The following is a 23078-nucleotide window of genomic DNA, read 5'->3' as shown; positions in this document are numbered from 1 at the left end:
TCAGCGGCTCCAGTTGCCTGGGGCCAGCAAATCATGGGCTGCTGCGGCCAGCCACCCGGGGGCCCGCTGCCCAGGGCCAGCGGACCCTGAAGCCAGCTGCTTGGGTGGCCTTGGGGTCAGCCCCCGGCCCCTGCAGAGGTCGCTGAAAGTTGCGGAATCCATGACTTCTGCAACCTCCATGACACACATGGAGCCCTAATTATAAGGCCAACACATTTAAACCTAAGTAACTAAACTTAGGTTCTTAAATCCAGATATAGGAACCTAAGTGACCCCCCCACCCCAAAACAGTGCTAAACACCTCTAGCTTTGATTGCTTTCCACAGGATTTGTGAGCATTCAATAACTTTGAAAACAATCAGTGTTTTTTTTTTATTTATTTAGGTGAATAAATACGCATTTAGGAGAAGCTGTAGGAATTCGTGTTTGTTTTTTTAAAGGCTTTTTTACTTATAGTAGGCAGTGCAGCTAGAACAAGTAATATCATATCCATCCAAAAATCTCAGTGACTATGGACCCAGTTCTGCTACCCTCACTGTCCTTTGCAAACTTCCTCAATTTAATGTAACACTATCGTTGAGGAATGGTTTATGTTGTAATTATTTCCCATGTTTTTGATCCCACACCTTGTTAAGTAACAAAACTGTCCTGGAAACCCCTAGCCAATTTGAGTGATTTTTATAATCACATTTTCAAATTATTTTTATTTTATTCTGTCCTTTGCTGCTGTGTGAGTGGCACACAAATAGGGGAAACTGACTATTCAGGGGAGAACAACTAAATCTACTGTATAGACAGTGCTGTCAAATGCCCAAAGTTTAAAAAAAAAAAAAAGAGAGAAAATTTCTCCTCCAATATTTCAGTTAATCATAGGCCTTGTGATAAGAGAAGGTTTAAAAAAAAAATTCAAACAAATTTGATCGTTGTCCCGTAATCTTAATGCCTAGAGCCCCATGAAATTCTTTTTTTTCATAATTTTTCAGGAATTTTTTATCTATTAAGATGTTTATTCTCTTTATTACATTTACATTAATACCTCAGATGACTGTGTATAAATAAAAACAGTGTATAAATCCTAGTTTAGCTATACTACCATTGTAGTATTAATCAATATTCCAGGGTAGTGAAAGGTTTTAAGAATTAAAAACAAGCACAGAACAATACTCTGCATTTTCTTTTTTCATGGTTTGTGCTCTGTTGCTTACAATCAGTGTATACTTTGGCAGGAGGGCGGGGGGAAATTCACAGTCTACACTAACTGTAGGGGGCATGAAACACTAAATGGTACTGGATAAACTGGCGTTTTGGCACATGAGCACAAACTGTATGTCTGTAGCATCTAGATCCATCAAAATTATTCTTAAGTATATCTGATGCACTTTTTGCTCAGTTTCAGGTACCATAATAACACACATTCCTTTTTGATATCTGTTAGCAGTGACACATTTTTAATAGTCCTTGATGATACTTTTATTTAGGATGGTCATGTGGCTGTCTCCAGTGGATTACACAATAAGCTAAATGAAGCCAGTAATTTAATTGCTGCATTTTCTGATATTTGTTTGACCATCTTCAAAAAGTGAGTTTTGAATGGCCACTTTTGCCTGTCTGATGCTTGGTCTTCTATGTCTGGCTCCATAGCAGCAACACTCTTTTCATCTGGGGTCTCTACATTGATTCTTAATAGCACAACGCTTCACATGAACATCAGTACTTTTCGGTTAGCAACAGTGCCCAAGGCCTTTTGGTTTAATCTAATTGTGTAATTAAATCTTGTATGTGTGCACAATGTACCTTTACGAAGCTACACTGCAACTTTACAATTGAATAGAAACTTACATTTTCCATGATCGTTAGGAACGCTTTCATAATGGCTGGCTTCTTCAGATCAAAGAAAGCTAACAAAGCACAGAACTGAACCAGGAGTTCCACCTGGTTATTGCTTGCTGGATATATAAGAGAGCAGACAGCTCAGGTTGGTTTACTTTTAGGAATTGAAGATAGGCAGACTTCAGTGTCTTGAGAATGAAAACTCTCTCTTAAATCTTGCCACTGTTGAATTTGTCAGTTAACTGATCAACAAATCCATTTCCAACTAAATGGAGTTTGTGTGCCCAACGTGTCATATGCAAAACTTGAAGACCACTGAAACACTTCATTATATACACTGCTGAGTCACTCAGTGGCAAGCACGTCAGAATGCTACATGTGGTAGCTGTTCAACATATCCATAAATGCCTGGGAACATGTGGCTGCATTGGCAGTTTCAAGAAATAAGACTGCAGCCAGGTGAAGGTTTTCTGTCTCTGTAGCACCAAATGTCTTCAACAAAACTACAGAGACACATCTTCCTGCACTGTCTGACGTTCCGTCACAAATCTCAGCCAGATACTTGCCTATGACAGCATCATAGGAAGATATTCCAGCCTCAAGCAGTCAGCACTTGGAAGGTCACTGGCTCCTAAAATAGGATAAAAGGACACTAGTTTGAAACAATATGTTGGAAAATTCTGTAAAGTTGAATCATTATGCATCAGGTGAGTTAAGTACACCTCTACCCTGATATAACGCAAGCCAATATAACATGAATTTGGATATAACGTGGTAACGCAGTACTCTGGGGGGGCGGAGCTGCACACTCCAGTGGATCAAAGCAAGTTCGATATAACGCAGTTTCACCTATAACGCAGTAAGATTTTTTGGCTCCCGAGGACAGTGTTATATCGGGGTAGAGGTGTACTCGTAGACTGAAGGATGGTCAAGCTTCTCTAGTGGGTGTTATTGCTAGCACACATTTGAACTGCATCCTCTACTAATGCAGTTTTTTCTTCTTTGGCTTTCTTGGCACTTTGCAATGTTTTACCATTTGTACCTTGGCAGGTTCTTTTGCTTATATCAGTGACTGCACAGTTTTTTTCCTCACATGATTGAATCTGTAACGAGCCTGTCTTTTTACTCCCATTCCAGCTGATAGTTGGAAAATCTGCACATCATGTCACTATCAGCAACATATATCCCTTCATGCTTAAATTTTTTGCTATGTTGGTTAATTATGACAGGTGGTTTAGGATTTTAAACCACAACATCTCTGAGAGCAAAACCTGTGAATTTCCACGAGGTGTTGAACAACTCTTGCTATCAATACATTTGCACAGGTGCAAACCTGCCTTGAGACACTCACCACCCACCACCCCAGTTAGCTGTCCAAAAATACCCTGGCTGGCTCCTTAGGGTTCCCTACTTGAAACTTACTCCATACTGCGGCCCCCAAATAAACCTCACCTCTCCATCCCAATTTAGTGACATGAGACACCCTGAATGGTCCCAGCCTCTATTACTTCCTTCAGTTCCCCCCATTCTAACCTCCCAATATCCCCTGGGACCGTTTCTCCCCCACTTAAATATTTCCCTTATTTTAGTGCCAGGCATCCCTCCCCTAACCCTTCTTATACATCAGGGGTCCCCAACGCGTTGCCCACAGGGGCATCTAAATGTGCCCGCTTCCTGGCCGGGGGTGGAGCATCCACCAAAATGCCGCCGAATTTCTGCGGCGTTTCGGTGGCGACGCCTCTCAATGTCACTTGCCGCCGACAAGTGATGTCGTCAAGAGGCGTCGCCACCGAAACGCCACAGACATTCGGAGGCATTTTGGCGGATGCTCCACCACCGCCACGGTCCTTCGTCTGGTGCTCGCCAGACGAAAAGGTTGGGGACCACTCTTATACGTTGTCCCTTGCTTGGGGTGTTGGGAAGTCCTTCAGGGAGGTTACAGTGTGAGCCCTCACTGCTTTTGCCCTGCAGCAATAGTTCCTGTCCTGGGGGGTTGACCCCAGCTCCCTGCTCTGGGTGTTGTGACCTGGTGCAGGGGTTTACAGTGCTGTTAAGGTGTAACCTTACAGCCCCTCCCTGATGACAGAGGTGTGGCCAAGCCAAATTTGAGTGAGTGGTGCGGACACACCTTATGCTAGGAACCAACACATGGAGCAGGGAGTTGGGCCCTGCTCTATGAGATAGATAGCTGTTTTTGTGTTGCCTCACATTTGCAAAATACATGGGGCTGCCATAGAATCGTAGGACTGGAAGGGACTTCAAGAGGTCATCTAGTCCAGTCCCCTGCATTATCTAGACCATCCCTGACAGGTGTTTGTCTAACCTGCTCTTAAAAATCTCCGACAGGAGATTAAGAAAAACTTCCTGTCGGAGTGGTTAATGTCCAACCTAAACCTCCCTTGATGTAAAATAAGCCCATTGCTGCTTCTCCTATCCTCAGAGGCTAACAAGATGATTTTTATCTTTACCCTCTTCTTGTAACAACTTTTTATGTACTTGAAGACTTTTATCTTGTCTCCCTTTCAGTCTTCTCTTTTCCAGACTGAAAAACTGGGTTTGTTTAATCTTTCCTCATCGGTCATGTTTTCTAGATCTCTAATAATTTTTGTTGCTCTTCTCTGGACTTTCTCCAATTTATCCACATCTTTCCTGAAATGTACAACCCAGAACTGGACACAATACTCCAACTGAGGCCTAATCAACACGGAGTAGAGCAGAAGAATTGCTTCTTGTGTCTTGCTGTTAACACGCCTGCTAATACATTCCAGTTTGTTCAGACTGTTTTAAAATTTAATCGTATTCTCCAAAGCACTTGCAAGTGCTCCTGGCTTGGTATCATAACACAAACTTTCACTGTATATAATACATAAACTCTGGAAATATCAGCATAAAAGTAGAATTAGGCAGGCCAAAACAGAATTTGAAGGGCTGCTAGCAAAAGACAGAAGCTAACAATTTTTTTTTTTTTGTGGTTTGTTAAATACATCAGAATCAGGAAGCTTGACAAATAATTAGTGGGGCCACTGAATGATTGAGGTGCTAAAGGAACACTCAAAGAAGACAAGACCATTGTAGAGAAGCTAAACTGAATTATTTGCATTGGTCTTCACTGCAGAGAATGTGAGCGAGATTCCCACAGCTGAGCCCCCCCCCCCTTTTTTAGGTGACACATCTGAAGAACTGTTCCAGATTGAGGTGTCAGTAGAGGTGGCTTTGAAACAGATAGATAGTACTGTTTAATTTATCAAAGTCGCGGGACCAGATAGTATTCACCCAAGAGTTCTGAAGGAATTCAGATGTGAAATTGCAGAACTAACTGTGGTATGTAACCTATTGCTTAAATCAGCCTCTGTACCAGATGACCAGAGGATAGCTGTTTTTTTAAAAAAAGGATTCAGAGGTATCCTGGCAGGCTGGTAAGCCTGACTTCAGTACCAGACAACTTTTTTTAAACTATAGTAAAGAACAGAATTACCTGACCCCTAAATGAACACACTAAGTTGAGGAAATGTAAACGTGGCTTTTGAAAAGGGAAATCGTGCCTCAGCAATCTTGGTATTCTTTGAGGAGGTCAACAAATGTGTGGACCATGGTGATTCAGTGGATATAGTGTACTTGAACTTTCAGAAAGCCTTTGACAAGGTCCCTCACCAAAGGCTCTTAAGCAAAGTAAGCATTTCATGGGATAAGAGAGGAGGTCCTCTTGTGAATCAGCAGCTGATTAAAAGATAAACAAAGGGCAGGAATAAATGGTCAGTTATCACATTGGAGCAAGATAAATAGCAGGCCCCCCAAAGATCTGTACTGGGACTAGTGCTGTTCAACATATTCCTAAATGATCTGGGGAAAAAAAGTTTATCAGTGGGGTGGCAAAGTTTGCAGATGATATAAAACTACTCAAGATAGTTAATTCCAAAGCTGACTGTGAAGAGTTACAAAGGGATCTCTCAAAACTGGGTGACTAGGCAACAAAGAGGCAGATAAAATTTCAGTGTTGATAAATGCAAAGCAATGCACAGTAGAAAACATAATCCCAAGTATCTGGGCAAAATGACGGAGTCTAAACCAGCTATTATCACTCAGATTTTGGAGTTGTCATGGATTGTTCTCAGTGTGCAGTGGCAGTGTTTGTTAGCGTGTTTCTGTTTGTTAATTTTTAGGAACCATTAGAAAGGGATAGCTAATAAGACATAATCATAATGCCACTATACAATTCTGGTTGCCCTGTCTCAAAAAAAGACACATGAGAATTGGAAAAAGTACAGAGAAGGGCAACAAAAATGATTAAGGGAATGGAACAGCTTCTATGTGAGGAGAGAATAAAAAGGCTGGGACTGTACAACTTAGAAAAGAGATGACTAAGGGAGATATGATAGAGGGCTGTAAAATCCTGAATGGTGTGGAGAAAATGAATAAGGAAGCTTTATTTACCCCTTCACATAACATACAAACCACGGGTCACCCAAATGAAATGAATAGGCAGCAAGTTTTAAACAAACACAAGGAAGTATTTCTTCTCACAGTCCAGTCAACCTGTGGAACTCTTTGCCAGGGGATGTTGTGAAGGCCAAAATAATAACAGGGTTCAAAAATGGATTAGACAAGTTGATGGAAGATAGGTCCATCAGCTGCTATTGACCAAGATGGTCAGGGATGCAACCCCATGCTCTGGGTGTCCCTAGGCCTCTGACTGCCAAAAGTGGGACTGGACAATAGGGGATAAATCACTCAATAATTGCAGTGTTCGGTCAATTCCATCTGAAGCATGTGCCCCCAGCCACTGTTGGAAGACAGCATCTTGGGCTAGATGGACCATTGGTCAGACCCAGTATAGTTATTCTTATGTTCTTATACTGAACAACTGGCCTTCTGTCTCCACTTATTTGGGCATGAAATAGTGCCTTTCAGTGTAGTGTTACTTTGGGTATTCAGTAGTTTAGAATTATCTATCCAAGTGGTGTTTGATTTCTTGGATACAGCTAGTTACAAAGATGAGATAATGAGATGTACACCCTTGTATCAATGTGTGTACTGTATGTACAGATTTGTACTGCATGAATGAAATCTTGGATGGGTTTTATAATGTGTCTACATCTTGTGAAATTTTAAAAACAAACGCTACTAAAAAGTTAACTTGAAAAGGGACTATGTAACCATATCCCCAATATTTATTGTTACAGAAAAGTATTTTGGAATTACTTGGCAAGACACTCACTATTAGTGTATTGTTCCATTTTGAAAATGACTGCATTTAATTTTCATTAATAGGAAGTGCATTTTTTTTTTCAAACCCTATACTTTACTAGACCTTCTCTTACACATATAATCACTGTTTTGATTTCAGGATGTGGTCAACAACATTAGGAACAAAAAATGTCTTGCAAATGACAGTGAATATTTCCTTCCTTTTCCATCTCCCAGATCAGAAATGTAATTTGTTAGTTTAGAGCAGTGGCCAATAATTTTCAAGTTTTGTTGTGATTTAGTGAAACTTCAAGAGCTATTATGATCCCTGTTTTTCACACTGTCAGAATGAAGGTATAATTTTTTGAGATGAGTGGAGAAAAAGAGAACAGTTTATTTTTTAAAAGCTATGAAAAAACATTTTAAAATGTACATATTTGTGCTATTATCATGAAACTAAAAATACTACATTTTTAAAGGTTACTTCATGAGTGTAGCCGCACTTGAGGGAAGGTTAAGCCATGTTTTCTTTAACTTAGTTATTAATACTTGTTTTCATTAGCTCTTTAGATTATCAGATCATATTGGCAGATATAAAGTGCACCAGATGTTTGCATGTTATGATGTTCATTGCTAGAAGGGGATTGATAGTTAAAGAGCCAGAGTAAAATTTAGAAGGGAAAATTGGAGAGAGTGCTGATTTCAGATGCTTTGTCTTATTCCACAGGAATGCTTTTTTTTAACTAGGGGGGAAAAAACCCCATACAGCTGCATTTATCAGTGCAAAATAAAATAAAAAAATTCCACATTTGGAGGAAAATGAGGTGAATTTCTGAGCTCTGACAATTCAAACGGTTAGGATTTAAAACTTGTTACATATGCAAAGTAAATTATTGAGGGATGAGCGCATTTGTGATGTCTGAAGAAATTATTTACGAAATAAAGAAGTTATTTAGTTAAAATTACTTTCTGAGCATGTTCAATTGACTGTTTTCCTTACGTACTTTAAAGCCCCGGTCATGCAATTGGCTCTATACAGAAGCACCATGGCAGCCTTATGGAGCCCCTTTGATGCCACTGAGGCTTCATACAGGTGCAAAGGTCTGCTCACATGGATCCAGTTGCAGGATTGGCAGGGAGGAGGTTTACAGTGAACACACACAGTAGATAGTTGTGTCTCCTAAGCTAATGTTTAGGTTATCATTGCTGAGACCATTTGCAGCTAGCCAACCAGTCATTCCCTCTGTTATGTAACCTACTTACTCCTCAGCACCCTTAAAAACAGTCTAGGAAGGGCCACCAATGGGAGTTGTGGTTTTCTGTCAGGCGCCAGTGGATGCAATCTGAAATTTCACACATGCTCCCCAGCTTTCGGGAGTGCACAGCCTGAGAGCAGGAAAATGCATAAAGGAATGTGCAATCTGTCTTTGTGCATAAAAATATTCTTTTGTATCTCTCAAAGAAATACAGATAAATACACACAACTTTTTACTGATGTATTAAGGGTAAGAATTAAGGTGCATAAGTCATGGGAGAAACTAAAATACATGATGCCCCATGCTAACTCTCCTATGTTTTGGATATGTACACAATATATATCTTTCTGTAATTTATAAGGGTACACTATTTTTAGACCAAATTAAAGTAACACAATTATTTTGTCATTATGTAGATATTATTCTGACCATTTATTTATTTGTTTACAGCACCAGCAAACATTTTTGAATCAGCTGAGGGAGATCACTGGTATCAATGACATCCAAGTACTGCAACAGGCCTTGAAGGTATGGTGGATTTTTAATGAATATCTAACTGATGGGAAGCAGCATGTGCACATGCTGTGAGTTAACCTCCTGTGATGTCACTGTCTAGCTCTACTAAAGATCTTAACAACAAGACCTGATATTCCTTATGCGAAAAATAAGTTGGAAACTTTAAAAAAAAAAAAAAAAAAAAAAAAAAAGAGGGTGGTCAGGCGGAGGGGCTAGTGCTTGGTTGTTGCATTTATCTATCTATCTATCAGAAAATAGCATTAAAGGTAGCATACTGATTCTTTCCTATGGCATTTCCCTTTTAGTGGAACAATGGCACAACACCTATTAATGGTTTCTTGTGTAATTTGAAAGCACAAAATTGATATCTGGTTCGATATTAATATCAATTGATGTGGTGGGTGGGTTATGTTTAAAAAGAAGGAAAATATTCTCTAACCATTTCTGTCATCACTGTTAACTTCCCTGCTATTTTATGATGCACCCCCCCAAAAAATAAAAAAAAATCCTGAGAGGATTATTTTATTTTTCTTTCTTTCCTTCCTTCCAGTGGTAGTTTTTTACCTTAGAAATATCAGGCATATGAAGTGTTGTCTTCCCTGGTTGTGTTGGACAACCTTTTGGTTATCTGGCCAGGTTTTCAGGGAATGAATCTTAAACAAAATATTCATTCAACCAAAATGTTAATTAGGCACTGAAGTTGAAGACAACAAAAACTAAAGCATCTCAGGCCTCATCCGTACAGTTTGTGCACAGTCTAACTGTTGGTTAAGGCTGTGCTAGATGGTGGCTTTTTTTCTTTGTTTAAGCTATGCAATTAGTGACTCTACTGTCCCACTGTAGAGTCAAAACAGTTATATCCCTTATAATTTATATATCTTATTCCACTTTTCATACTGGAACAGCTGTACTGATATAAGATACCTTTATGCTAATATAACTGCATCCTCAGGGTGGGTTAAATACATTGGTTTAGTTAAAGCAGTATAACTTTTCTAATGTAGACAAGACCCTTCAGCAGATTGAATAAGGATCTCTTCCTGTCTTAATTTGTCCTCATTTGCTCTCTCTTGACTCTTGTGATAACATAATTTCACTAGTTCTTCAGTTGTCATAAATTCTTGCTGAGCAAACAAGACCTACTTTTTTTTGTTTGGGGGGGGGGGTGAGGGGACAGGAGTGAGGAGGGAGAGGCACAGCAGGAGTATAAACCTCCACACTTTTCTTTCCCATAAAACTAAATAAAATTCCCCTCCCCTCAAGCTTACTTTTCAATCCATTATACAAAAATACACACACAATCTTTTCCCTCCTTCCCCAAGAAAAAAAAAAACAAAAGAAGAAAAGTGCAAGGGGGAGGGACTGTATTTTTAACATGTGTATGTCTGTTACTCCTGGTTAAATTTAGACTAGAGGAAATGTCGTCAACTGAATACCTGAAGCCTTAAAAATAAAAGGCCAGATCCTCAGGTAGTATAATTTGGCTTAGTTCTGTTGAAGTCAATCAAGCTGTGCCAAATTACAGTAGATGAGAGTGCCATCTGAAATTTATAATTTACAGTGCTTTTTTAATTAATTTCTTTTTGGATGGGTACAACTCTAACGAAGAGTAATTACAGAAGAAACCTGTTGACTGCTCTGTCTTATAATTGGAAGTAGACATTATGCCCACAACATTATTTGATTAGAAAGTAGCCAAGTATATAAAATAAAAGTTTGAAGAGTTAAAATGGTTTTAGGTTGTTGCTTTCTAAACAGAATTTAACGTGGAAAAAATGAAGTGCAGTTGGTTGTATGACAGTGGCAGTTGATCATAACAAACTCATTCTGGCCTACCATTTAAATTTTAAAAAAAGTGAAGTCTCTTTTTCTGTTGACATTTAAAGGACAGCAATGGGAACTTGGAATTAGCGGTGACTTTTCTTACTGCAAAGAACGCCAAGGTTCCTCAGCAGGAGGAAGCAACTTACTATCAAACAGCACTTCCTGGCAATGACCGATACATCAGTGTGGGCAGCCAGGCAGACACAAGTAGGTATTTCTTTCTCTATATAAACTATTTTTAAAGCAAAGAAACTAAGAACTTGGCTGTAAGAGATTTACCATCAATTCTGCTTGTAAATTCCCTAACTTCACATTTCCTAGGTTTTCAGTTGCTCGTTTCTTTCAGCATAAATTTTACTTTCTTCAGCTACCTCTCGATTTTTTTTTAACGTGTTCATTTTTGCTATTAGTTAGAAATTGAACTGTACCTACAACATATTTTTGCCCATTGTGGGGTTCCTGGCTGAGGCATGCCAGTTCAAGAAGGGTAAGTAGCTTTAAAGAGAGGCAAAAGTCCACAAACATAGGAGTACTTCAAACCTGAATAAAAATAAATACTAAAGCCATAAATACAATGTTATAGAAGTAACATTGCCACATACGCATTTTAAGGACCGTATATTGATAGTCAGTGGTGTCCACAAGTTAAACTGATAACAGCAGGTGTTAAGCATGCTTTCTGCCTCTCAGGATTAACTCCCAAGTTTGTTAAGAAGTTGGCAGTTGTCCCATGAAAAAGATAAACCATTAAAAATGGTTAATATTGTTTCATATGGGAGGCATTATTTTCTGATTATTCCTTTGTGTTGACCTTTTTCTTATGTTAAGAGTATATTTTCCAGTCCTGGAGAGGACACTCGTCTTGCCCCCATATCAATGCTTTATAGTCACATGTTTCAGCATTTGTTACCTAAAGTAGAAATTATTCTCCAAAGAGATAAGAGAAATAATGTGGAAGAAGCAGAGTGTATTGAAGGGTGTGTACGATGGATTTGAGTTCTATAGTAACTTCTGAATTTTCTGTTAATTTTTGTTTGTGTTTCTAATCTCTTAAACACAAACCTAACGTTGAATTTTTTAAAATTCTTTGCACCATCCCCGCAAGCAGTGCAAATCTGGATACCTTAACTGAAGTCAATTCTGCTTTGAAAGAGCATGGGCTCTTGCTCTTATGTTACTACCACCTCCTGAAATAAAAACTAAGTAAAGACGTTTTGTTCAGGGTTAGGGTTTCATATTATTTTAAGCAGACATTATCTATTATAAAATCTAGTTTTGCCTCCAACTCCAGTAGTTGAAAGAGTAGACTTGTATCATTTTAAAGCTTATTTATTTTTGGAATAGTTGAGCTAGTTCAAGTTTTCAGCAGTACAGCGCAGAAAAGTGTTAACCCTCTGTGTTTCTGGTCTACCTTCATAAAATTTATCAGGTACATTATGGAAAATTAGAATTTCCCAAGAATAAATTTAAAATTAAAACATTGTGTAACTGTCATGGAGTGTGGGGGGAGACAAGGCCCTGCACCTCTAGCTTCCTGCAATTCAACATGACTCTCAGCCAGCCAGTAAAACAGAAGGTTTATTTAGACAACAGGAACACAGTCCAAGACAGGTCTTGCAGGTACAGACAACAGGACCCCCTCAGTTAGGTCCATCGGGGGGGCAGGGAGGCCAGAGCCCTTTGGGAGGCCAGAGCCCATCTGGGCTCCCCTCCATTTTCCCAGCAGCTCCAAACTGAAACTCCCTTTAGCCATCTCACCCAGCCTCCCCCCGGCTCCTCCCCCACCGTTTGTTCATTTCCCCTGGGCAGAGGTATCACCTGGCTCCAACCCCCTTCCTGGTATCCTACATGCTCAGGTATCCTCCCTCAAGGCAAGTCTCCCATCCCCAATGCAGACAGTCCCAGCAAAACTCCCCTGCAACCTTCCCAGGCCAACACTCCCCACTCAGCATTCAAAGAACACATCAAGAACATTCCCACTTCGTCACAGTAACTAAAGTAATTTAGGTCTGGGTAAAGTCAGAAAAGCTTCTGTACCAAAATGGTGCATACTTAACATATCAGTTTCCTCTGTGGATCCAGAATCACATCTGCATACTTTTCTGAGATGCAGGAGTTTGCTACTGCAATATTTACAACTATTATTTCAGAGCAAGTACAGATAAGGGATAACTAGTTGGATTCTGTTGTCGCTCGTGTTTCGTTAACTACTCTATTGATGAAAAAAGTCCAGTTGCAGAGTCACATTCTGCCCTCATTTATACCCCATGTAATCTTATTGGAGACAAGAGGGTTGTATAGGATGTAACAGAGGGTATAATCTGGCCCACAGAATGCATGAAATAGAGCACATCGTGACTTTGAAATCCATGCTTAATTTGCAGCACTGGTCATTAGAAAAAATAAATCTTTATGGCTGTGAAACTGATTAAATATTGAAAGATAATCAAGAAGGTAGCAACCATTGTGGAGTAAAAACACTGACATTTTGGAGACTGACATCCCTTATGTTATCTGCTGCTGACTGTTCAAGTTCATTGGCATCAAAGCTAGAGAGCCCTTAATTCCTTGCAGGCTAGCTTTAGGTCACAGAATTCATGTATTTTGGAGTCTCATCCTAGTTTATTTCTGCATGAGAAGACCGCTAAACTTCGTCTGTCTCTGATGAAGAGAAATCCCTGACCAGGATAGCAGAACTTTTGCATATCAGGAGAGAGGAGACTTTGCAGAACTTTGAGAAACTTTAAGCTACACTATTCTCTGCTCAATCCATTCTCTGCTGATAAGTACCTTTATCGCATCCTCTACATTTGTTCACAATTTCTTTATAAATAGAAAAAGCTCAAAACAAATCACCAGGACACTCTGTTGCAATCAGAGTATGAAGAGGGAGAGAGAATAGGACGGTGGTTGATTTGAGAGGAGAATGGAAGTAAACGTGGGTTAAGACGAAATACGAAACCACAGTAACGTGATTATTTTAACCTTCATCATTCCCTTCAATGAAGAGGGATGTTGATGCCACTGATGACCGTGTTTTGACATTTAAATTTGTTGAACCCCATTAAATTATGCCTTGGTGGGGTATCTCAAGATAAACTCATCACATCATGCCCTACTACTTAATCATCCACATTCATTTGAAATTTAAGATGTCATGAGTCATCTACATGCAGAGTGCTATAGTTTCTTAGCCATCCAGACTGGGAATAAGAGGTCAACAGATAAATACTGGAAACTCAGTCCCTTACCAGGGGGGAAAAACATCTGTTTGTTGTGGCTTTTGAGTGTATGCCAAGCAAAAAGGCATAGTTGGCTTATTCTTGAGGTTATTGGCTTAACTGGCTCTATACTATTGAAAGATGCTTACTTAGTAAAGAATAAAATATCTGGTTGAGCCACCAAGTACATTATCCAACATGGAAGGAAGTGTTAGGAAACTGAAGTTCCTCAAAAGTAGTAGGCTTTCTGCCCAGACCCTGTTTATAGCAAATTACTGGCTTGTCAGCAGTTGGGAAAAGCTATTAATTGAATGTTGAATTGTTAAGATTTTAAAAACATGACTAATTAATGAAAATAAAGAACCTTTCCACTCCTACCTTTTACACTGCTTTATATTTTGTAAATTTGGTTTACTACTTATCAGAAATTAATTCAGTATTAAACACAAAGGCCACATTATCACAAAAGCCTTAATACGCTTGTGCATGCCAAACTTTGCATGTCCCAACACCTGCATGTACAGTTTTCTAGCACCAACAGCTGCATATACAGTTGATTTGATTAACTCTGTGTGCAAGTGGTAGTTGTCAGTTTGTGTGTATGCAAATAGAAACCATAACATGAAAACTTGTTAAATGTTGGGGTTGTTACAATATACCCATACAAAAATTCTGATCTAGAGTTTTTGTTGTATCATGTGGATCCCAGGCACAAAAGAGACCTTGCAGTTTTTTTTTGCAAAAAGACCACTGCGCCTATAGCAACGCAAAAAACTAGAGAAGTACAGTAGTGTTTAATAATGCTGTGCCAGTATAGGGCACTTGAAGCACTTCCTACCTGAAGTTCAGTGCTTTTAGTAGCATGATTTAAAACAACTCACCTCAATTTATTTTTGTCTGGGGATGTTAGTCAGAACTGTTACATTGTTAAACATAGTATTTATTTTCTCCTTTTTATTTGAGAAACTTAAAGAATCCAGGATTAGGGGAGGAAGCAGCAGCGAAAGAGGGAGAAATTCATTTTAGAAAAATATTGTCTTTGGGTCAAACTTCAGCCAAGCCTTGCAGAAATAACCACATGCCTCTCTGTTCTAAAGTACAGGAATTTCTCTCCCTCATACCACTAAAATTTTATCAAATTCTAAGTCCTGAAATATTTAATGTATAGAAATTATTCTTCTGTGTAACTCTTAAGCTCCTCTGGCAGAGACAGTCTTATGAGTGTAAAAGTCCCTTGCACATCTATGGAGCTATATTAACTAGAGAGTCACAGGCTTTGTTGCTTCTGTAGGCTGAGCTTGTTGCACATGCTTAGGGGCTCCTTGCATTCCTCTTTTTCCCCATAAACTCCTTGTGTGCCAAATTCTTCTCCCTCTCTATTTCAGGGACCCCCTGCAACACTACTGCTTTTGTTGTCATGCCAAAGGCTGTATGTCCCTTGATTCCTCCCTATGGCATATGCCACGGGCTCTGTGTGCCCCACCCGATACCATTGCCCCCATTCTCTCCTTGTGGTGGGCTCAGTGTTCACCCACATTTACCCCTGTCCCTCCACCATTTTTACTTATTTTCTTTCTGTTTGGAAGATGAGTCACTCTGGATGCCAAAATTTAAACTATATTGGGATTGATGGGCTGGTCTGAGATGAGGATTGGTGTTTGTTTGTGGTTGCTATCGATTTGGTTCTTCGATCTGTAGACAATAGGAAAGCTGTTGGTGCTGAGTCTGCAAACTGGATCCCAGAGGCTCCGCATTCACCCATTTCCCTCTTCTGGTTTTTTGATTTTCATCAAAATCAATAGGGTTCTGCCCGTTGGTGCTCACAACATTGCCCGGAATTGATTGGATACCACATTCAAAAGGTAACACTTTAAGAACAAAGAAATTCCATGAAGTTTGAGTCTAGGACTGTGGTGAGCAAGCTATGGCCCGGGGGCAGCATCCGGTCCTCCAGACGTTTTAATCCAGCCCTCGAGCTCCTGCTGGGGATCAGGGTTGGGGGCTTGCCCTATTCTCTGCGGCTCCTGGAAGCAGTGGTGTTCCCCCTCCCCCCGGTTCCTACATGTAGGGGCAGCCAGGAGGCTCTGCATGTTGCCCAAGCACTGCCCCTGGAGCGCCCATTGGCTGGGAGCCATGGCCAATGGGAGCTGCAAGGGTGGTGCCTGCAGATGGGGCAGCACACAGAGCTGCCTGGCTGCACCTCTGCATAGGAGCCAGATGGGGGAGGGGTTTGTTTGTTTGTTTCTGGGAGCTGCTTGAGGTAGATGCCACCTGGAGCCTGCACCCCCTCCCCTGCCCCAGCCCTGATACCCCTCCTGCCCTTGATCCCCTCTCTTCCAGCCTAGAGCACCCCCCTGCATCCCCAACTCCTCATCCCCAGCTCACACCCCCTCCCACCCTTCAACCCCCAATTTCATGAGCATTCATGGCCCGCCATACAATTTCCATATCCAGATGTGGCCCTTGGGCCAAATAGTTTGCCCACCCCGTTCTAGGATCTCACTTTGCTTAGGCAGTAATAAATAAATTTTATGTAATCTTAACTCTTTAATCTCAATATGGCAACAGTTTGAAAATCTTGGCCTTCCCATACTCATCAGCTTTTCATTCAACAGACCAAAATTTTCATTTTCCTTCTCCTGTGCCTGCAGTTGTATGTCCATGGTTGTTTACTGCATGCTCCAGTTGCCAGGTTCAGTTGCCACTCACTGTCTGTCTCTCCTGGTGAGTGTCATAGCCTTCTCACTCTTCCAGGTTCCTCCCATTTGCTTTTTCCTTTTAGTGCCATTGATTTCACTCTAGTAAAATCTTTGACATTAAGAACTCAAATAGTGCAATAATTGTCTCTTAAAAACACAACTCCGTTAAACTAGAATATGAATAGTTTATTTTAAATAATCTGATGGGAACTTCCTGAGTAAGCAAACTGAGTATATGAGTTGGAGAAAAATGGCCAGTAGTGTCTGTATATTGGCATACATGAAATGTTTTCACTTATTAACCCCATTTGTGGCAATACACAATGCGTAGGGAGGATTTCAAACACTGGACCTTATGCACCACAAATACATACTGCTGCATAGATTAAAAAACAAAACAAAAAACCAAGAACTATCAAAAGCAAGAGCCAGTTCCAATAGTAGTTCCACTATTCATCTGTGTACACTAATTGTTTGTGAGTAAAGGTTGCTAGTGTACCCAGCTAGACCTTTTGAAGATCATGTCACCTTCTTTCCTATTCAAAATTAATCTTTCTGAACAGCAGATATAGCATTTTTGAGTCTTTGACTGAAACTGATGTTTCAATACTATTGGCATAACTCTGAGGAGCTGCTTTGCTTATTAACAAAATTAAGAGGTCGTTTTGTCCCACAATAATCATATTTGGCTGCAAAGTTTGAGAATAAATTCTGTGCCTCTTACAGGGTCATTTGTAAGGGCTTGTTCCAAAGGTGACTTAATTATGGTGTATAAATACCTTCATGGGGAGAAAACACTGTGTCCTTTAATCTAGCAGAGAAAGATATTACAAGAACCAATGGATGGAATTTAAAGCCAGACAAATTGAAATCAGAAATAAAACATTTTTCACAGTGAGGGTGAATAACTATTGGAACGGGGGAGGGATAGCTCAGTGGTTTGAGCATTGGCCTGCTAAACCCAGGGTTGTGAGTTCAATCCTTGAGGAGGCCACTTAGGGATCTGGGGCAAAAATTGGTCCTGCTAGTGAAGGCAGGTGGCTGGACTCGATGACCTTTCAAGGTCCCTTCCAGTTCTAGGAGATTGGTATATCTCTACCTATTACCTTATTACCTTAACAAACTACCAAGGGAAGTGTTGGATTCTTTATCTCTTGAAATGTTCAGATCAAGACTGGATGCCATTCTGGAAGATGTGCTTTAGTCAAACACAAGTTAGTAGGGCCAAATCTGGAGTAACTGGGTGAAATTCTACATATGGCCTGTGTTATATGGGTCAGACCAGATGATCTAATGGTCTCTTCTGCTTTAAAATCTATGAATCAGTAGTTATCCAGACACAAGCCTCACTAAAGGTATTTCAATTCAGAACCTTTAGCTCCAAAATATCTAAATTCCTACTTAATCAGTCAAAGAATAAGCTTTAAAAATGAGTAGGTTCATCATGCTCCAGTAGAAGTCGCTATTCAATAACCACAAGCCACTGGTTCAGTGTTGCAGCAGTATGTAAACTCATAAATCAAAGGAACATCATAAATCAGATGAACAATCAGCCAATGTAACCAATGAATATGCAAAATTCAAAGTTAGGCTCTTTCATTTTCAAGGTATTGCACCAAAAGACTTCAGTACACTTAAGAGTTAACTAGCTACAAAATATTAATCAGAATTTAAAAAACAAACACTGTTTGAATTTTTCTTGGGGGGACTCCATGTATGCTTGGAGAATCAGGAATTAGTATATAGAGAACAATCGAAGTACATTAGAAAAGGAAGTTGAGGTAACATCAGTTTTCAACTATGGGTTATCCCCTATTCAGTGCCACAAATTAATTACAGTGAATGTGTATATGATGAAAGGGATAAGTAATAGGTAGTAACTGTTTGTTTGGGGAAAAATGCATATGAACACATGAGAAGTGAAGTACAATTTATAAAAGAAAATCATATAGCACCTGAGCTAAAGCCTTTTGAAACCAATTGGAGCATTTCTGTTGACGTCAGTGGGCTTGGAATCAGGCACCATATAAACTAAAAGCTGTTTGGTGATGTGTAATTATATGTTATCTTTAAAAATACTTTTCACTAGCAAAATTTTTAGAAACAAAGTGTAGATGGGGAATCTCCTTTTTGTTTTAATACTATATGATCAACTTCTGTTCTTAGTTCACCAATTAACAGTACATTTTTGTGGTGTTCTTAGCATTTAGGCTAATAGTACGTTAGTAAACATTTAAAATATTAAAAATGTGTTGTCCATTAACTAGAAAAAGGAAAAAAATACAATTTTGGCAAAGTGTCAGTGGACTTTGACCTTGAAATATTTTGGCAGCCTTTGCTTTTTTAGCAGTGGGAACTTATGTCTAGGCTCGATGCAGGGTAGTTTGCAGTGATAAAACTACTGTGTTTTGTGTCTTGGATGGTGTGTGTGAAGAAAATGAGATTTCTAAGTTTTTATTTTTCACTTAAATATTGACTCTTCCTTTTAATTTTTGTATAAGATGTGGATAACTCAAAGATTTCTTATCAACCACAATGAAAAAGGAATGGTTGCAGAAGCCTCCACCTCTCCAAAGAAGTGACTGATGTAATCCTAGATTCACCTAATTAATGAGGATGCCCATTTATTCCAACCTGCTTTTCCCCCAATATACCCCAAACTAACCTTTCACCATCGTGGATCACTTGATGATAACCTGTCTGTTCATTCCCTTTGGGGCACCTGCCATTGGCCACTGTCAGAGGACAGGATACTGAACTTGATGGACTTTGGTCTGACCCAATATGGCCGTTCTTAGGTTCATCCTTTATTAGTTGTGATCACTACCAGCACTCTGCAACTGGAAATATAGGAAACTTTCAGTGAGACTGCAGGGTTGCTAAGTGACTACCAGCAAATGGGTGGGAAATGCATAATGACAGATAATTATAAATTGTGGAGCTGTAACTCATTAAATGGTTTTGGCAATGACAGAAACTGAAATTGTTACTTTTCAAATTTTTTTGAATAACAAGTGGCTCAGAGCCCTAAATCAATATGCTGCCCACTGGATAACACTCCCAACTGCTTTACTGCCTCTGAATGGCCAAGTCTCTCAGTTTGCAGGTGTGGTGCCATATTTGTAAATTTCCAGTTTTTTGTCTGAATTGGCATGTACAGAATACTAAAATCCATAATGCATCAGGTGTTACACTTGGCTAATAAGGAAGCTATCATTTCATAATGGATTTAGCCCCCTCTGGAGTGAGATTTGCAAGCCTGAGACTCTAAATGTTCTTTTAAAAAAATAAAAAATCAATTCAGGAACTGTTTCCAAGCATCACATAGATTCTTAAAGTAAAATGAGTTACTTTGCTGTTATTCTTTCTGTTTATTACTAAGGTGATATAGATGTGTATATTGCTTTACAGGTAAGAACACATGGTTGCTGCCCCTAAGGGCTCAAAATCTAAATTAAATTGAATTTCAACCAAATAACAGAGACCCTGGTGGAAGTTGGTGAGGAGGAATGCAGTGGGAGAAGGGCCAGTGCTATGCCTAATTTCTGAAGATGTGAGAAAAGAACTGTCGTTTCTTAGCTGCAGCTTCTATTTGCGATTGGTGTGTAGCTATGGAAATGATTGTAATATCTCACTTTCAGTGTATTATTTTGATTCAACAGAAAGTATCCACAGCTATATAAGACTGGGAAAATAGTGGATACTGACTCCACCACAGGCTAATCTATCAGGGGAAAGCTAAAACGAGAAGTTCTTGGGAATGAGTTACAAAGGCTAGGCAGTGAAAGGGGAAATGTAAACAAATTGCCTCACCTCCTTTCCTCTATAACTCCCAAGTTTGTAGCTCTCCATTCTGTCACCCACCTCCCATCTGCTTTTAACATTGCTTTTAGGCTGGAGTTACCCTTGACATAGCTGCTTTGTTTGACTTTGCTCTGGCCCTTAAGAACAGGAAAGAAAGTGAAAATGGCACTGCACTGATTCTGGGTTTGACATCGTACAGGTACACGTGAGGGTCATCTTTGTACAACATAATTCCTTCCCTCCCACTGACTTGCAAAGTGGGATTTTTCAGCCATGGAAAGTCTGATACATTCAGTCCCCTGTCCTTCTAGCAGTCTTGCACAGCTGGCCATCATTCCCATTAGCCTGACTGCCCTGGGAAGAGTTTCTCTGCTTGACTGGAATGCATAATTTAGCAGTGGGAGGCTGTTAAAGAGAATATACTTCCTCTGCTGAGTAAAGAGGAGTTTCTACTGCTACATAGAGTAGGTTGGGAAGTTTACATAAGTTATGTTTGCTGGCAGCTGATAAAATTATTTTTTGTGTGTGTGTGGTTACTGCTATTGTAGGGAAAGTAAGAAATAGGCCCCTTACATTTTTAATCATTTGGTTTAAAAAAAAAAAAAAAAAAAGGCTAGATGGATTGCCAGAGTGGGGACACTTATTTTGAACCTCAATCTCTGATCATTTTTCTTTGATGTTTTTGGTAATTGAATGTTGTGCTGGTTGCTTCCACTATTCAGATTGAAGGAAATTCAACATGTTTAGTTTCAAACTAAAAAAGTGTGAGAGGGAGAATGGGAGGAAAAAGGGAAGATTTAGCCTAATGTGCTGACTCCTTGCTTAGGTCTTAATCCTGCAAATGCCTATGTATGTAATTACCTTACCTACATCACTAATCTCACTGACTGTGTGTGTGTATACAATACACATGCAAGTGTTAGCAAGATTGTGCTTTTGTCTGTGTTTTGGGGACATTCAGCACGCATTGCTCTATGTGAGATAATAGTGACTATTCTCTTTGAAGATATCCTTTAAGGAAAATCTATTTTCATCAAACGTAATTTGGGAAAAAGCAGTATCTTGGCCTTGATAAAGACAGTTACACCACTGAACTTAAAAGCAGTAGTAGAGAAGGGACTTTGCAGGAAGCTATAAGTTTGCAGAACCAGTCCTATATTGATGGGTAACTTGATGGAGACCACTTGGGAAACAGGAAGCCTTTGGAAAAGGGAAAAATGCTCTTTGTAGAGCATTAGTTACAAAGGAGCAAGTGTTGTGTTTTTCTTTTTCTTCCTTATTTTAATTATCAGGTAGGAGAGGGAGTAGGTAGTGAAGACATTAAGATTAGTGGTGGAAAGCAAGCCAAAAGAAGTGAATTTTGAGGAGGAATTTGAATCTGGTTTAGCAGTCCATGCTGGTTTTGTGTCCTCTACCGTAAGATTTATTTTTCATTCTGTTTCACTTTTAATTTTGAGAAAGATAGTTTTGCTTTTCAGATGTGATTGATCTCACTGGAGATGATAAAGATGATCTTCAGAGGGCAATTGCCTTGAGTTTGGAGGAATCAAACAGGGCATTCAGGGAGACTGGAATAACAGATGAGGAACAAGCCATTAGCAGGTAAAGAAACAACTTACATAAAGCAGAAATAAAATTTTAAAAGACTCAGAGATTGGCCTGTGTTTCCCCCCCACCCCCATCTAATAAAGAAGAACTTGTTAATTTTCATCTGTTGTGCTGCTGATACATCTGGCTTCAGGAGTGTTGCTTTACTGCACTGTATGCTTTCTGTTGAAAAACCAGCCCTCTATTTTTAAGTTAGAAATTAATGCTATATTTCATGGCTGCACATTTGCTTAAATACCTAGGACCAGTTTGGAAGCAGAGACCTTTGATCAATTTTTTTCTAAAATCAAACCTAAAATTGAAAGACATTTCTATGGTGTATTTGGGAAAGAGTTCGAAAGCAAAATATGATTACGAAGCTAACCACTTCTTTGTATGCTTGCAATGTTCATTATTACGATAACACTTTTTCACTTCTGTGGCAGGAAAGTATAATTTTGTTAGTGTTCTTAAATTTTAGCAGAAACAAGAGCTACCACATTACAGGTGGCAACATGGTTTTGTTACAAAACTTGTTTGTTTCAGAGGGTCAGAATTCTGAAAAACATTCACATTTTGGACTGAAATATTCTAGACTTGGTTTTGCCTAAGGTGGAGGGGTGGGATGAGGGTGTGTTTATTTTTGCTAAAAAGTTTAAAAAAAGAAAAAATGGAAAATATATTGTGACCTCTTTTGTGAACAGCAGTAGAGCTGAAATGAGAGTCTTGAAAGTTGCAATTAACTGTGGATATAGTTCTCGCTGAAGAGCTATGCATGGCCTTTCTGTGGAGGAAAGTAGCTTTCATTTGACCCAAGGTACGAGTGTTTGAAAGTGAGGTACTGCCCAGTTGCAATGGTTATTTGGTAATCTTGTTAAGTGTGCACCTAACTGAGGTTTTTGTGCATGCCTGTGGTTCCCACAGAAAGTTAAGCTGCTTTAGCTGTTGTTGCTTTATCCTCCAAAATGGCCCTTTACCTTAAGTCTGAGACAAGTTGGAGCTAGGAGGCCCACCACAACAATTGCATTGCTTAGCACATTGTGTTTAGCAAAGTCACAGATATAATGAAAAGGCTTCTTCTCTGAAGTGTAAATTCCCACCTTTCCCTACAATATTTTTCTTTGAAAAATAGAAACTGTGCTAATTGCAAACGTAAA

The 23078-nt window shown here is 39.5% G+C and overlaps 1 protein-coding gene across 6 annotated transcripts in view; it reads left to right on the top strand.

Annotated features, from left to right (window-relative positions):
• The window catches only part of USP25 (ubiquitin specific peptidase 25), a 125296-nt gene that overhangs the window by 22942 nt on the left and 79276 nt on the right, over nt 1-23078 (top strand). For 3 of the 6 annotated variants that reach the window (XM_039531064.1, XM_039531084.1, XM_039531104.1), the window contains exons 2-5: nt 8721-8798; nt 10673-10817; nt 15634-15693; nt 21813-21936. In XM_039531064.1, the coding sequence (XP_039386998.1) occupies nt 8721-8798; nt 10673-10817; nt 15634-15693; nt 21813-21936 (407 nt within the window). The remainder of the gene's footprint in view (nt 1-8720; nt 8799-10672; nt 10818-15633; nt 15694-21812; nt 21937-23078) is intronic. The other 3 variants (XM_039531075.1, XM_039531095.1, XM_039531113.1) reach the window with 1 other exon arrangement.

This window comes from Mauremys reevesii, linkage group 1, assembly GCF_016161935.1.
Source record: "Mauremys reevesii isolate NIE-2019 linkage group 1, ASM1616193v1, whole genome shotgun sequence".
NCBI classification, from domain to species: Eukaryota; Metazoa; Chordata; order Testudines; family Geoemydidae; genus Mauremys; species Mauremys reevesii.
The sequence above is the reverse complement of the archived record's forward strand: the minus strand, read 5'-3'. Positions and strand labels throughout refer to the sequence as shown.